Source organism: Ictidomys tridecemlineatus, chromosome 8 (assembly GCF_052094955.1).
Source record: "Ictidomys tridecemlineatus isolate mIctTri1 chromosome 8, mIctTri1.hap1, whole genome shotgun sequence".
NCBI classification, from domain to species: Eukaryota; Metazoa; Chordata; class Mammalia; order Rodentia; family Sciuridae; genus Ictidomys; species Ictidomys tridecemlineatus.
The window spans coordinates 32,495,599-32,512,624 of record NC_135484.1 but is presented as its reverse complement, the minus strand read 5'-3'; the positions used below and the strand labels follow the sequence as shown (position 1 = coordinate 32,512,624).

The window sequence follows — 17,026 nt, the reverse complement described above, 5'->3', positions numbered from 1 at the left end:
TTCTGTGCATATAAAAATTCCTTTCTTTTCATGAAAGTCGACTGTAGAGACATTTTTAATCTTCTAGATAGACACTAAGCCTTCACAGAGAAATCAGTGTAATTGCTGACAGCTTTCTGAAGAAAGCTCTAGCAGGGCACAGATTGCAAACTTTAAGTGTTTCTTTGAACTCCTTCCGATCTCACTAAGCAGTTACACCAGAGAATGCAAAGATCCACAGTCTCTTTATTCCTCTAGCTCGCCCCTTACAGTTGACAAAAATAAGTAGCTATCGGTATCAACAAGCAGCATCCTATCAGCATCTGAGCTTGCAACTGCCCTTACTTAGCAAGTCCTTGACATACTAGACCTGGGTGACAACTCAAAAAATATTCACAAAATCCATCTTGTAGTTCTAACAAAGAGTCTCTCCTCAAATAAAATTAGACTCCTTGAAATCTCTGCCCAACTAGGCCTCCATGTTTTGACTTCTGCCATCTATGAATCATCCAATTTCAGCAATAATCCCTGCTGATAAATTGGTTTAGCCATAATCCCCACCCTTGATATATTATGGGGTTCTTCATCCACCCCCACACCCCAGGCATTGCCAAATTACCTGGCATGCAGTCATCAAAAACCTGTTAGAGTATTTGGCAAGGATCCCTGTAATTGTCAATTCTCTGGTATTTCCTTTTAATAATAACAGAAAATTATTCACTAAACATCCCAACATACACTATAAATTCCTACTTCTCCTTTTATTTGGAGTTGAGCCCAATCTTCCTCTCCTACCAAAAATCTTACTGCAGTGGTCGGTCCCTGGAACAATCACGGAGAGTCCTAAACAAACTCTGCTTTGCTGTTTTAGCAAGTGTTAGATTACGTTGCTCCTTAGCATTTCATTTCTCCAAAAAGTCATCTACCTCTCCTAACCGCGCTTTCAGGGTAGACCCTAAGCTCCCAGAGTGAGAGGTCTCTTCAAATGCCTAGCCATGCCTTCCTCAAATTTCTTGGTAATCTCTAATTTGTTCAGGTGAGAGAAATTAACAAATTCAACCTAACTCACATTGTATTGCCGAATGCTAAAAACACAAAAGTAGTTTTGTTTTAAATCTGCATTTTCCAAAGAAATCTATAGCACTTAAACTGATTCCCCTTTAATATAACTTTATTAGACCTAAATTAGATCTATTAGAACCTCTAACCAGATGCTGGTGTTGAGAGAAAAGTTACAGACTTTCTATATCACAGTAAAACCTTCACTGTACATCTGGGAGAAAGTGGGATTATAAAGTTTAACTAGATTAAATATAGAATTTTATTAAAACAAGTTTATATGTGCTAATAATCTAATATTGAGTTTTCAGTTCTAAAGTTAGCTGTGTATATTAACTGCATTTCTAACAAGTACCTTTTTCAATATCACTTGCAGGAAAATGACATTGTAATGCCTGGGCCAAATGCCAAATTCTATTAAAATCAGAAATCCAAGACAATATTTTCCCATTGAAGAGAGTCCAAAAATCATGGGTCTACTTAGATATAAATATGAAAACTACCTGGACCTGGAATCCTATTTATAAAAGAATAGCACGTTGCATGATGCCACATAACATTTTCCACAGTCAAGTATACATTAGGAGTTTTCAACAGACATTAAAAAGTTCTAATGCTAACAGTGGCACAGGTTCATGTTTAATGAACTGAAGGGCTTCCAACTCAGCATCTCAACCATAGAAGATACTGAAACTAAAAGAAAGTTCAGATATTTTCTCCATGGAAATTTTTCATATGCAATAATCATGGTTTTGCCTGACCTTTACTTTACAACAGGTTGAAATAATATCTGAAACTTCTGCAAATACAGATACAGATAATACTCAGCATGAAAAAGAAACAAACTAGCTGGGGGAACAGTTCAGTGGTAGAGCATGTGCTTTAGTAGCACAGACAGGGCCTTGGGTTCAATTGTCAGTATTAAAAAAAGAAAGAGAAGCTTACATCCTTGTATCCTATTGTTGAAACTAAATGGGGTTCTAACAAAGCAGAACTGACTAAGCTTAGTTTAAGAGTAACAATTTTTCTGGGGGGAAAAAAAAGGTCACCATACAAATCTTTACTGGAAGAATAAAAGTTCTTTTGCCTAGATCTTTTAAATACTGGATTTTATCTATATAAGCATGAAAGAATTTTTTTAAGTTACACAATACATAAGTTATAAAAGTTAATTAATTATATATGAAAAAATTAAATGCCCTGATAATTACATTTGAACACTGATTTCCTAAAAACTAAATGTCTCTGAAAGATACCCCACTCTTTATTTCCCCAACATTCTTGACTTAAAACCTAGGTACAAAGTGTGCATTTAATACAAAGCAATTTCATCATACATTTCATAAGAGAAATTACAAAGTAAAATAAGAAATTCTGAATTCCTAATTTAGCACTGGCATCTTTTTGTCAATAAGAATGCTAAAGTAAACCCACCTAAGCTTATCCTTATCTTATTCTCTGCCTTAATTACCTTAACCCATTTAGTCCCAAATTTTTAATTCTAGGAATATTTCAAGAAAAATTATACAAGTATATCAAAAGCTTGTATATCCTTTATATATTTTTATATTTATATGAAATACTTTTTCAAATGTTCTAATCATTCACCTATTTCTTTTCTCAAAAGGAGAGAATTCTAAAAACATAATATTTGTTTCAGAAGTTATCATAAGTGGCATATGTATTGCTTAAGTTTTTATAGGTGCTCATCATTTGGGATGATGAGACTTGATTAATTAACCCCTCCTTGGCTTCAGCTATCCCTTTCTATAGTCAAATCCTGCTTATTGTTACCACACAATTCTCAACTTCGTTAGACTTCATCATCCTACTGTCAGATACAATCATAAAGTTTTGAGATGATAGAGGGACTATCAAAATTTCCCTTAAGTTGGAGGCAGGAAGGTAGTAGTGAAAGGCAAAGAAAACCTCACCGTGTAGGATACTTAAGGTGGCTCTTAAGGAAGGGTAGGCACTCAGAAAAGAAATGGAAAGGACATTCCAATATTAAAAATAGTATATTCAAGTAGATATAGTATATACCAGAGTGATGCTCCTTTTCAAAGAATTTGGTATGCACTCAATGTGGATTTCCTGTAAGAGATTACTGGGAATTAGCTCAAGCTGATTGAGGTCATGTGACCAAGAGCCATATAAACCACACTAACGGGTTTTAGAGACTGTATCCATTAAATGGTTCTAAGCCAGGAAATACCAGGATTATAGGGGCCTAGGCTTGGGCAGTTAGTCCAATTAGGAGAAATAAATTACTCAAAGCAAGAGGTATCAGAGGCCTAAACCAAAGCAAAATCTGTGGACAAAGAGAACAGGAGAAGGATGTTGGCAAGTAGGAAAGAGACCCTATTGACTGATAAGGAATGGAAGGCAGTAAGGAGGAAAGAGGAATCTACAACAACTCTTCAAGGAATAGATGATATTTAAGAGGAAGATTACCACTTTGCTTTTAAACAATTGAGTGTAGTATCCAGTAGACTAGTAAGTATATGGGAATGAAATTCAGATGTAAGATATAGACTAGATACATTTAGTGTGAATTATCAAATCCTACTCTCTAAATAGTATTTCTTCTTATGCAAAACTAGTGCTCCAGAAATACTAGATTTCTTAATGTAGTATATCCCATTTTTACTAACATACTATTCTTCATATTTTTACAAAATACTGAACTGTCTCCCTTCTTTACAAAGATTAATTACTCCACTGAATCCACTACTATATAACCTAAAATCAATAAAGTAGATAATAATAGCCAAATTCCTACCAATTTCTCTCTTAGATTTGAGGGCCAACAAATGAGCCCATGATGGGAAACATTATCAAGACCACCTTATAATTTATAGTCTTAAAAGAGCACCAAGTTTATTTAGACACATGGATTACTACTTCTGCAGAAGACTTCTAAACATAGATCTAATAAGTACACTCACATACTATTTAGCAGGCAGGCATACAATTTAATTGTCTTTAGTCTAAATATAGAATTAAACTACAAATTAGGTATCAGTGATTTAAAACAATGCAAGTTGAAAAAATTTAAATTATTACCCTTAGCATACCATATTTTATTAGTAGAACATGTAAATACAAACAAAGATTGTACATAAGCAAATAACAAAATTCACATTTATGTTCCTCTAATGACTGTTCTGTTTTGACGATTGTGGTTTGAATCTTAGATATTTGCACAGTAATCCCTTTCATTGTGATCAAGTGCTCTGAGCATCCTCAGACATAATGGTCACACTGACTATAGTCACTATCTAACAGAAAAAAGGGCTTCCTCCCTCAGGTACAACTTTTATTCTTCACTCCTATACTCAACATTTTCTCAACCAAAGTAAATCCCAAGACTCAAAGTAAAGTAGGAGTAAAAGAAAAATTTCTTTATCTACTGTAAGACTACAGGTTAATTCTGGTTCTGCCAGGACTAGTTAATATTTTCCTCTTTAGTTCACTTATGAAATTTTGAAGTACTGAAGTTCCCTGGAATTAGCACTAAGCATCAGATCACCATGATGCTCTTGCTTAGTGTCTTGGGAAACTCCTGGAGCAAAAACCCATCTCAATCAACTCCCAGTATTAGGCAGATGTCTAGAGTCTTCAATGGCTAGTCAAACCTACTACCCTAAGCAGGCTGGCCCCTGCCTCCTTATTTGTCTCCAATGGCCCAACAAGAGCACCTTACCTCTCACACACCTGCTATAGCAGGAGCCAACATTCTCTCCTGAACTTCCCCAGCAAGCACACTCGGGCACTCTTCTCCTGGCATTCCTTTCACTACATCTCCTCCATATTTCAGACTTACCTAATACCTAGCATGCAGGTGACCACATACCTATATGTGGAAAATATGAATGGATTTGATCAGCCTCTATGCTTACCACCAAAATCTAGGAATATGGCATGACTGAGATAATACCATTTTTTTAAAAGTCCTTACTTTATGCTAGAACATCAATTTTCCCAACACTGAAAATCTTTTACTTCAATATATGTATTTTTCAAATACGTTCTCCCCAAGTTTTTACGTGAATTCAAAAAATAAAACTTTAAGATACCTTTAAAATCAGTTCACTCTCAAATAATTAACATAGGACAAAATGTTCCACTGTGTCTGCTCATGATATAAATGCAAAGAGCACACACACTTAAGCTAAAAAGTTGTAGGTGGTTCTCTAACAAGATCATTTTTATATATTTACCAAATTTTTATAATAAATATAAAATACACCATAATAAACACTAAGTTACTTTAAAACTAAAGGAAAAATATAGTGTTTTCTAAAAGGAAATAAATAAGTTGAAATTACTTACTTTCTGCTCTGTGTTTTCCTGAAACAAAAGTCCAAAGTAATCCTTCTCCAAAAGATTGAGGTGTTCGCATACCTTGTCAATTAACACCTGTCCCTTAGCACGTTTCTGGAGAATTAAAAAAAAAAACAAAAGAAAGAAAGAATCTTTACTTTTCAAGTAATAAAGATTTCACAAGTATTTAAGGGCATGAGATCAGATGCATGATTTATTATAAGTTAAAACAAACATTTGTTTTCTAAATATTTCAACAATATAAAAAGTGACTTATTTTTTTACTTTATAGTCTTTCCATCACGCAACGTATGAATTAAAAAATAAAAACATGAACCAGGTATGGTGGTGTGTGCCTATACTCCCAGTTACTTCAAAAGCTGAGGCAGGAGGATCTCGTGATCCTCAAAAAAAGCCTCAGCAACGGTGAGGCACCAAGCAACTCATCGAGACCCTGTTTCTAAATAAAATACAAAAAATAGGGCTGGGGTGTGGCTTAGTGGTTGAGTGCCCCTGAGTGCCCCTGAGTTCAATCCCTGGCAAATAAATAAATAATCAAATTCCCTTTGCTTTACTGCTACTCTATTATAAAAACATGAAAAGGACTAAAACAGTAAAATGTTCAGAGTTCCTAAAATCAGTATAAAAATTTGTTCAAAGTGTTTCCCTTGATACCTAAAGGTGATCATCACATGTTTACAAAGTATACTATCCCCAAGAAAATCATTTATCCCTATTACTAAGTGTAACCTATTTATCCCATCAGCTCTTGTTTGAATTTTTAGTCGTGCTCCTTGACATTTCTACAAGTTTTTTCAATATAAGCTATGCCTCTGTATACAATTGTCTAGAGAATAATATGGTATTTACTTTTTTTTTTTTTGGTAGTTATAGATAGACAGCATACCTTTATTTTATGTAGTGGTAAGGACAGAACCCAGCACCTTACGTGTGCCAAGCAAGCACTCTGCCACTGAGCTATAGCCCCAACCTGGTATCAGGGATAATAAAACAACTGCTTCTGATGATTTAACATATTTTTGCCTTGAATAATTTAAGATTCCACTGTCAACAGATGCAAAAGGCTTTGAAAGCCTCAGAAGAAAAGCTCATTGTCTGATTTGTGGCAAAACATAAAGTGGTGACTCATTTCCAGTGAAGATGCACACCCCTGGAACACCCCAACTGTTGTCAGACAAGACTGATGTCAGACAAGACACATGCCTACTCCCGGATGTACTACTAAGCCATCACTGGACTGCTAGTGGAAAAAAAAAAAAAAAAACAAGCTATGAGACTTTTTCCTCAAAACAAATGCCCTTCACTATAAAATGTACACTTGTTAGCTCATCCAATGTGTAAAAATTTATGTTCCCCATACATATATATCTTGAGAAGGAGAATATGGTACTTCTAGTATTAAACCTTTTATAGTTGTATTTCTTTTAAATATTAGAATTACAAAAAAAGGAAAGGGAAGAAGGAAAAAGCACATAAATTATGTTATTTTAACATAATTTGCAATGTACTATATATACATCACTGCAAACCACAATGAGGATTTAATAGTTAACTATGAAGTCTGTTTAAGATGGCTATGCGCTTATGTCAATATGTTTAAAGTACATACAAATAGGATGTAAAGGATAAGAATACTGGATTCTGTGGGCTTAAAGTTTAAATATATCTTTATTACTTACAAGCTATATGATTCATGGCAAGACCCTTCTATTGGCCTTAGTTTGTACATCTGTGAAATGGGGATAATAGAACCTACCACAAGGAGTGGCAAGTACTAAATTTAAGTCATAATATATAACAACTGGTTATGATGCTATTTAAAATTAAGGTAAAAAGAATATTTAAGACAACTCAATGTCTATAAAAGCATACCTCAGTTCAAAAAGAAAACACATTCCAATTGTGGCTTAGTCATTTTTTATGAATAAGTCATATCTTCTCCCTACTTTCCATTTCAAAAAGATGACAGAATTCCCCTAACTGACAAGAAAATCAGAAAGTTCATCGCCGATACGACATTAGAATCAGCTGGGCAGTAAGACACCAGGCACCACCATAGAGGCTGGCATGAGACCAGGTCCCTCTGTCAATCAACGTTTTGTAGTATCTTCTACTATTGGACAAGTATAACAATGGGGAAGCGACTTAATCTCCTCAGCTGTAAAACTCAGATAAGAACTACCTCACAGCTCACTGTGAAAATCAAATTAGCCCAATGAGACAGGATATATCAAAGTACCTTAATTGGTCATAGCCAAATTCTGATCTCAACTTTTCTCTCACTAGCTCACACCTATCAAACATCAAAATATCTTCCAGGTACTCACACTGTTCCTCTGCCACTCTCCTTCTGTCTCCAAGAAATACTTATTTAAAACACTTGATGAGGGCTGGGGTTGTGGCTCAGCGGTAGAGCACTCACCTACCATGTGTAAAGCGTTGGGTTTGATCCCCAGCACCACATAAAAATAAAGACATTGTGTCCACCTGTAACTAAAAAATAAATATTTTTTAAATAAAATAAAACACTTGAAGAGATCCTGTCTACATGGACTTATCACTTAAGCTTCCCTTCAGCATCTCACCTTCTAAGAACTCAAAGTGTATCAGGAAAGACCAAATGCAACAATGAGGCACATGCAGAAAGATGTGTGTACCAAGTGCTGTGGAAAAACTAAGAATGGAATAAGTAACTGAGAAAAAACACAGCTTCACCAAGAATAGGAAACTGGAAGTTAGTCTTAAAAAAGAAAATGATTTTATGGGATAGAGGACACAGATATTTATAAGAACTTTTTGCGTCGGATACTTATCGAGCTTGACATAGTCAATTTCTGTTCAAAAGATTTGGGGGGGGTACACTAAGATGAAAAAATGAAATCATCCATAATGAACAAGCCATGCAATACTGACTACTAGCTACACTCAGATAATGATGAAGGCTTGTCAAGCTAAAATGTCAACATATTGATCTAGCATCTAATGCATATCGTTTTTCTATGTTGACAGTGAAGAAATAATGAGGAGGAAGACATACATGGTTTCAGGAAATTTATATTAAACTGGCAGACACAAATAAAATAGGAAACAAAACAAAATAGCCTTATTTATCGACCACTCTGGAAATAACTAGGGTCCGGATCCAACTGGTCCAAAGAAAACTCACCAATGGCCTATGTGGCAGCCTGATACAACAGCTCTATCCAATGAGAATGTCTTATTCTGGGGATAAGGATCACAGGTACAATCACATCTTCTATGAGGGAGTTTAAGATACACACACACACACACACACACACACACACACACACATATCAAAGAGTAAGCAGAGTGCTACAAACAGAGGGAGAGGCAGTGAAAAGGCTCTCAGCAGAAACCAAAGATTCCAGAAGACCAATCATTTCACCGGTCTCACTGTTCCCATGAAATGCTACACATTTGCATTTGTATGCACCCCCCACCTCCAAAAAGAGCCATGGAGTAGAACAAGGAAAATTCTGGTTACTTCATATGACTACTAAGCATCAAGTCCTATTCACTTATTCAATACTTCTGAAGTTCTGCAGTGGGAAAGAAGAAGAAGGAGGAAAAAAAAAAAAACACCTTTTTGCCTTATTCAACGTGGGTTCTTCCAAAAATTTTTCACTAAAGAGCCTACTGTATTTTTTTAATATAGTATTCAGTCCACAATTTAATTAGACTAATTTAGTCCACAACAGAATGACCAAACCTTCAAGAAATGAGGTAGAGAATCATCATCATCTGGCCTTCAGGCAGAGTTGAAAAACAGTATTAACATTACCTGCTTGATTTAAAAATGTCAAAAGAGAATTCAGTTTAAACTGGCATAAAATTAAATATGCCCAGTAGCCTGGCAGAATCAAATAGTTCCCATAGGCAAAGTACCAATAAATATAAGCACAACTCACAAAGTACACAAGGAAACCTACCACCATTATTTAGAGTTAGACACAGTATCAGAATCAGATCTTCAGAAATCATCAAGTATTAAAAAAAAAAGGAAGAGAAATAGTTTCATCTGTTTAAAGCAGTTAAAAGGATATTTTAAAGTATTACTAAGGAAAAGGTGACTGTCAAAAAGCAAATTTTTAAAAGAATCAAATCAAACACCTATAAATAACTATAATAACTATATAATAATCCAAAAGAGAGTAAGACAGCATTGAAGAGAAAACCAGTAAAGTAGAAGACAGATCTCAAATGCAGGGAAAAGCAGGGCAGGGATATGAAAAGAACTTCATAGATATGGAAGGTAGAATAAGAAGATCTGTAGATATTTTACTAGTCCTAAAAGAAGACAATAAAGCAATAAGGGAGAGGTAATATTAAAAGACACAATGGCTAATAAAAACATAAGCCTTAAAATCAAGGAAACACAATAGATCTCTAGTGAAAAAGAAAATAAAATCCATAACCTACAATCATTTTTCTTTTACTAATTACTTGTACTCGTTTATATCAAAAGATTTTGACATGCACTGTTAAAAGCTAGGAGAAATAGGAGTTGTGGCTCAGCGGTAAAGCGCTTACCTGGCACATGTGAGGTCCTGGGTTAGATCCTCAGTACCACATAAAAATAAATAATTTTTTAAAAACATGATTAGAAACTTGAAAAAGCCATCAGAGCAAGAGGGAAAGAAATATGAAGCAGGGAATTAAAAAGGAGTGAAAAAAAGAAAATCCAGAAGTTACTCCTAAGAAACCCAAAATGATTCTGCTTTGGAAGCTAATACAAAAAGGCCAAAAAAATATATAACATATTTCTTCTTAACAATTTTCAGGAGACACAGTAATTACTACACGTTAATGCCCCAAGTTATTACATTTTATAGTATTAATCTGCACCCAAACTTGCTTGAGTATGCTTAGGCAGCAACAACATCCAGAAGCTCAAAACTTTTTTGGCCTTCACACCCTTCACAAACATATTCCACATATTATAATGTGCATTTGAGGGGAAAGAACAAGATGCAGCTAGCAATGGTGGTACATGGTGGGGCATTCAAAGTAAAACGGTTCCTCCTCCCCTCTCAGATTCTGGTAGTTATCACCCTTCCATTCTCAACAACAAAGAAAGAACTTCAAGTAGAATCCCTGTCCTAGGTGCAACCACCTGTGCCAACTCTTAATGACCACACACAAGTTACTTAACTTCTCCATGACTCAAGTTTCTTCTCTTTAACACAAAAATACTCACACTTCATGACAGTAGTAAGACAATAAAGTGTCTTTAAAGTCCTTAATAAAGAGTTTGACACATTTCATGGATTCACTAAAAAAAAAAAAAAAAACCTGCTGAAATCATGGAACCTTTCTGAGCTGCTCCAAAAATAACTGATGTTAAATATGATTCTATCAAAGGTGTCAGTTATTTAACGTAATTGCCTAATTCCAAGAAATAAGGTTACAGAGAATTTCACTTATCTTTCATTCTGACTTTCTAAACTTCTTTTAAATAAATTATCATTTGTGTTATCCATAAATGTTAGTATTCTATAGTTCTGTCCAGGAAGACAATTTTCTCTTATTATCATTTTTTTCTTATAAAAGCAACAACCTTACTTCTTTGCATAAAATAATTACAAATATACATTTTTTAACCAAGCAAAAGATGCAGATATATGCAGTGGGGTTTTTCAGTCTATATGCATCTTTTGCTTTACAACTTGTTTCAAAGATACAAGTATATACTGCCAGTTCATTAGCTGTCATAGCATTCTGGGGGCAGTGCCCCCAGAAAAAGAAAAACATTCACTTACCAAGATGTATCCTAAATTCCTTTTTTTTATTCTGATTCATTTCCAAGTGTCAAAATTCTATCTCTTCTTTAGACAAACTCTGCAAATTCTCCTTTCCTATGAAAGCTATTCCAATATCTCCCTATCATTCATTTTCCTGCTTAACCGATTTTTCAAAGTATATTATATCCCACAGTAGAATCCATTATTCTGTATAATTAAAATCCAATAATAAAAAAGATGTAAAAATAATGAAATGCAATAAACAAAAGAAAAAAGAATTTTACTTCATGTATGGTACTCTAATATCCTACTCCTTTTGATTTTAATTACTTTTGGTCACTAAGTTCTTTAATTGTATCTTATTTCAACAACACCAACTCATTGATTAACTAGCTCACCATTAGGCCAATGGGTATCTATTAGACAAAATGGCTCAGAGTCATTAAGGTAAGCCAAACAGTTAGCAAGGTAGGGTCTAGAATTGCTCCAGTCATACATAACCTCCTGGATCCTAATTCATGGAGATTCAAGAAACACATTGCCAGGCTGGGGTCGTGGCTCAATGGCAGAGCACTTGCCTCACACATATGAAGTACTCGGTTCGATCTTCAGCACCACATAAAAATAAACAAAATAAAGATATTGTGTCCATGTATAACTAAAAACATATTTAAAAACAAAAAGATCCAACAAACAAAAAATAAAGAAACACACTGACAACTAAACTCTGGGAGAAGACCAGCACAAATCTGCAAATTGTACACTGTATATAAACTCTTCCTTAGTATGTCAGAGCATTTTCAAATATTCGGGTATGGGGGCAATTAGAAGAATGACATAAGCAGAAAAGCCAATCTGTCCCTTTCTCCTCTCAGAGCAGGCTATGTCCTTCCTTTATGCAGAAGGAGCAGTGGGGTTTTTCAGTTTTTATGCATTCCTTCAGTAAGACATCAATTTCACTATTATTTTTTCATGCCATCTGAAGCACGTCTTTGCTTTATAGCTGTTCTTACAGTAGAAACTTTACAGAGAACAAACTATCTCTGTTCTATTAATCTAGCACTAAGTTCATTAAATAAAAAACATACTATACCTTGTATATTAATTGCCAACAAGCTTAGCAATGTATTTTACCATCTGCCTCTCCCTAACCCAACTTATGCCATTGGCCAGCAACACAAAAATCAGTAAGTTAGGGTGAGGAGTACTCTGATCTACTTTCCAAGTACCAAGTCTTTCTCTCCCCGCTCCACTCTTTTTTTTTTTTTTTTTGGTGGAGGGAAGACTGCTTAATATATTAGAGACATTCAAATGAAAGAGACAAAGCAAGATGATTTAGATGGGTTTAAAATATATGATTCAAATGCTGAAAGATTAGCTTTTGGAAATTTTCTTTAAAAAAAAAAAAAATCTAAAACAGACCCAACTAAAGAAAGGCTGGCTAGAATCTGAGACGCTGAGCAAAGTCCCCCCGTGCCTGTGCTGTTATTTGTGGCATTCATTACTGAGGCCAAAATATGACATTTCTGGAGCCCTCTCAACTTGGAGGAATTTATGCAACTGCTTACCAGGCAGATTGCAGTGGACGCCACACACCATATAAAAAACCATTACTGTCTCCGTGTAGGTCCCTCCACACTGCAGTTATTGTATGCTGAGGAGCCAGTGATGGGAAGCACACAATGCAATCCATACATTACAGTCACAGAGCTATGCATTTTGCACTAGCTCTAAACTACACTATGCAAATATAAAAGGCCAAAGAAAGAAAGGTATGCAAGAGCAAACATAACAACTGACATATTCTTATGGTGGGTGGAAGAAATTTTAAAAAATAATAATACACAAGAGGAAAGAAAGTCTCTCAAATAGTCCAATGCCATGATTTATCAGATTCTTTTCCTAACAATCTGAGAGCTGTGAACACAAATCTGCCCCAAGTTTCATTCAGATCCCAACAAAAAAAGAAAACCAAGCTAACAATTTTGCACATGTGTTCAGAACACAATTCCAGAAGTAAATGAGCCATTTATAGCAAAGAACACTTTTTCAGTAAAGTTTCCTTTGTCATTTTAATAAAAATTAAAGATAAAAAAGGTTTTAATTACTCAAAAGATAAATATATGTATTATATATCAAACACTAACATGAATATATATATGTTAAAGAAAAATGTATCTATATACATGTACATAGACATACACATATACAGTATCCTTCCTTTTCATAAACAGTTGAAAACCCTTTTTCAAACAATTTTGACTCATCAGAAATACTTTATATATATGGATGAGATTTATGTAAACATGTATATTTCTTACAAATTACTGTAAAGAATAAGAAATTTTTCCTCACAGTTCATTAAATATCTCTATTCCTCTTTTCCATTCTGCAGGAATGAAAGGATTATGGAAGAATATTGAGGAATTTTGCAGTATTATTGACATTAATAAACAGAAAACATTATTCAATGTAGTTTTAGGTGCTAGCAATAAAAAATTAACAAGCTGCTACTAAATAAACTAAAAGAACACTAGACTAGACTGGCTTGCAAGGGTATCCTACGGCCTCCCCTGCAATTATTTTAAAGGAAACCCTGGGCAGAGCTAGAAGTAAACAGGCTCAATTTTCATTAAAAAAATATATACTTGAATTAACTCCTAGAAGACACAGAGGCACAATTCATCTTTAAGGCAACTAAGTAAGTTTAAACAGAACAGAAAAATGCATTTCATCTTTATGCTATGTGGAAATTTTCAAAAATCTACATAATTGAAATCTTGCTACCAACATTCTTAATAAACAAAAACACTACCAACCACAAATCGAAATCTAAGACATGCCCTCCCCTCACCACACCCCAACTTCCTGTACTGGGAATCAAACGCAGGTCCTTGTGAAAAGCTAGGCAAGCTCTCTACTACTGAGCCACAAAGCTGACATGCAAGAGGTCTTTTTTAGACAAAGAAAATAAATGCTAATTTTTAGTTTTAAAAGATAAAACATTAACCTTTTAAGCTTTCATCTGTAACTATATAATGACATCCCATATTTCTAAGGTGGCGATAGTCTATCTCTTATAACTCAGAGGTTTTCAACAGTTTTCAGGACACAAGAATCAGCTAATGGACCAGAGGTTACCCACTCGGAGGACTTCTATTCCCCTCCACACTACTGAACAAGGGTATAGGTCGCTCCACCAGGAACCAATTCCCACTCCCATTACCTACATGAAATATAACTATCCACATACAAACCTTACACAGGGAATTATAATTTCCTTTGGATTAAGTGAAATAATGAACAATAATAAACATCCTATCTGTTCTAATACATGTCAGTTGCTCAACCATTCATAAAACATGATCCTGAAGGCATCCCTTTCCTAAATCTGCATTTGCTCTAAGGAAATAGCTGCTCAATGGCTTGCAATTTCTTATGTGTAAAATCGAACTAGATTTGTGCTTCTAGAGTTTATTTCAGTGATAGAATAAATAAATTCATCTTTCATATTCTGCTTTTTTGTAACCCAGTTGGGTTTCTGTAACCCAACTGTGAGATCAATGTCTTTCTTCTGATTTACCAGTAAGAGGTTAAGTCCTTAGACTCTAAGGACTGCTTTATTCAAAATTTCAAGATAAATTACGTTATCATTAAATCTTGTAGGTTTTGTCCTTGCCTATTGAAGTATTAGCTGAAGTTTACTTTTTAAGTCTCAGCAATTCTTTAACATATAAGCTGGGCACGTTTGTGATTGGAGACTTTCCAAATCACAAAGTTAATTGATAAAATATAAAAACTATATTGGCAATTTATCCAAGGTATAGGACTCGAGTTAAGTATTTTCAAAGAAAACTGGAAAGATTCTGAGAAAAATATAATAAGAGTTTTAAAATATAACTTAGAGATATAGTTACTATTTCTCAAACCCTTACTATATAATAGTCATTGCACAAAACAAATCATACCAGACAAATTCAGCTACCAAGCAGAGTTAGAAAACAGCTGTCAATGCATGAACCCAACACATGATCTTAATGTAGAGTCTCTACTTCATTCCCCCTGCACACCCTCACTAGAAATAAACTTCCCACCAGTAATCTTTCAACAAGGGGCTGATGGGCCATAGACCTGGGGATCAGATGTTCTGCGAGGGAGTGCCTTGGCAGACAGTCTGTCCCAGCCTCTAAAAGCAGTTTTAGCTCTTTCTACACAGATGCTCAAGTTCAGCACTAGACCTACTGGGTCAGAATCTTCAAAGGTAGCATCTGGGCATCTGTATTTTTAAATTTTTAATTAGACTATTTTTAGAGCACTTTTAGGTTCACAGCAAACTTGAATAGAAAGTACAGAATTTCCCACTATCCACTGCCCCATCACACATGCATAATACCTGCCCCCATTATTAGAAACATCTTCCACAGAGTAGTACATCTGTTACACTTAAAGAACCTACAATGACATAAGAACATTGCCCAAAAGTCCATACTTTAACATTAGGGTTCCCTTTTATTTTATGGGTTTGAACAAATGTTTAGTGATATGTACTCCTTATTAGAGTGTCATATAGAGCAGACTCAACTGCCCTAAAAATCCTGTGCCCCTCCCCTCCTTTTTTGCAGTATTGGTGATTAAACCCAGAGCCTCACACATGCTAGGCAAGTGCTCTACTACTGAGCTATGTTCATCATAGTCATGTCTCTATTATTAAGAAGCTTAATGAGTACTGGGAACTGAATGGAGCAAATGTTGTTAAATGCATTTATGAATATGTCAAAATGAATTCCACTGTTATATATAACTATAATTCACTAATTTTTTTTATTTTGGGTAATTGTAGATGGACAGAATGCCTTTATTTTATTTATTCATTTTTATGTGGTGCTGAGGATCGAACCCAGTGCCTCACACATGCTAGGCAAGCGTTCTACCACTGAGCCACAGCCCCAGCCCTAATTCACTAATTTAAAAAAGGAAAAATTAGAAAGAAAGAAAAAAAAGAAAAAAGAGCGAGTGCATTCACATTTATGCTTTCTTTGCAACTTTTCCCATAGATGCGAATTCACTTTTCTGTAAGATTTGGAAGAAGTGAAATTTTTAATTCATTTTGAGCCCCAGTGATGAATTGGCTTTGCAAGATGGAAAGATTTCTGGTAAAAGCAAAGCCAAGTAAAGCAATCCTGGGTCAAAAATGTTAATAGTGACCCAAAAAAGCATGACCTGCCCTAAACAAAAGTTTACAGTACTATTATATTATCCTTAACAGACAAGAATATATTAAATCTCTTCCTTATAATCCCAAGTTTCTACTATTGTCATTTTCAAATATAATAGTCTAGGTATTGCTGGGTTTCCCTGAATACATCATTCTTCAAAGTCTAAGAGTTCCTTCCTCATGATGAGATTTGCATACCAACTCCAGCCTATAATTTGGTCCATCTGCCTTTATAAAGTATTACCACTTATAAAAATAATATATCAATTTAACTCATATATACATATATATGTATGTGGGTACTTAATCTATATAAAGCTTATCTAAAGAGTGAAATTCATACACAAGGGAAAAAAATTTTTTTTACCTTCTCAGAATGAGTATATAAGAATAAAAATTATTTCAGAACACACAGAATATATTTAAACAAATACTACTGAGACCAAATTTGTAAAATACTGTGAAATATAAATTCCTTAACATTCCATGATCTTAAAAAATAAATTATACCATGAACTAAGAGAGATTAGTATCTCAGTCACTAAAATAAAGATTTATGGTCTTTTCATCCAAGTATTTTTTCACCCTGAACGGCAAGGTAGGGTGTAAGTATGTGAAGAAGTGTAATTTATTGAAAAGATGGAGAAATATAATTGTTAGATAA

The 17,026-nt window shown here is 34.6% G+C and overlaps 1 protein-coding gene across 42 annotated transcripts in view; it reads right to left on the bottom strand.

Moving 5' to 3' along the window:
• Positions 1–17,026, bottom strand: part of Epb41l2 (erythrocyte membrane protein band 4.1 like 2) — a 189,233-nt gene that overhangs the window by 76,632 nt on the left and 95,575 nt on the right. For all 42 annotated transcript variants that reach the window (XM_040283283.2, XM_078019143.1, XM_078019147.1 and 39 more), the window contains one exon: positions 5,374–5,478. In XM_040283283.2, the coding sequence (XP_040139217.2) occupies positions 5,374–5,478 (105 nt within the window). The remainder of the gene's footprint in view (positions 1–5,373; positions 5,479–17,026) is intronic.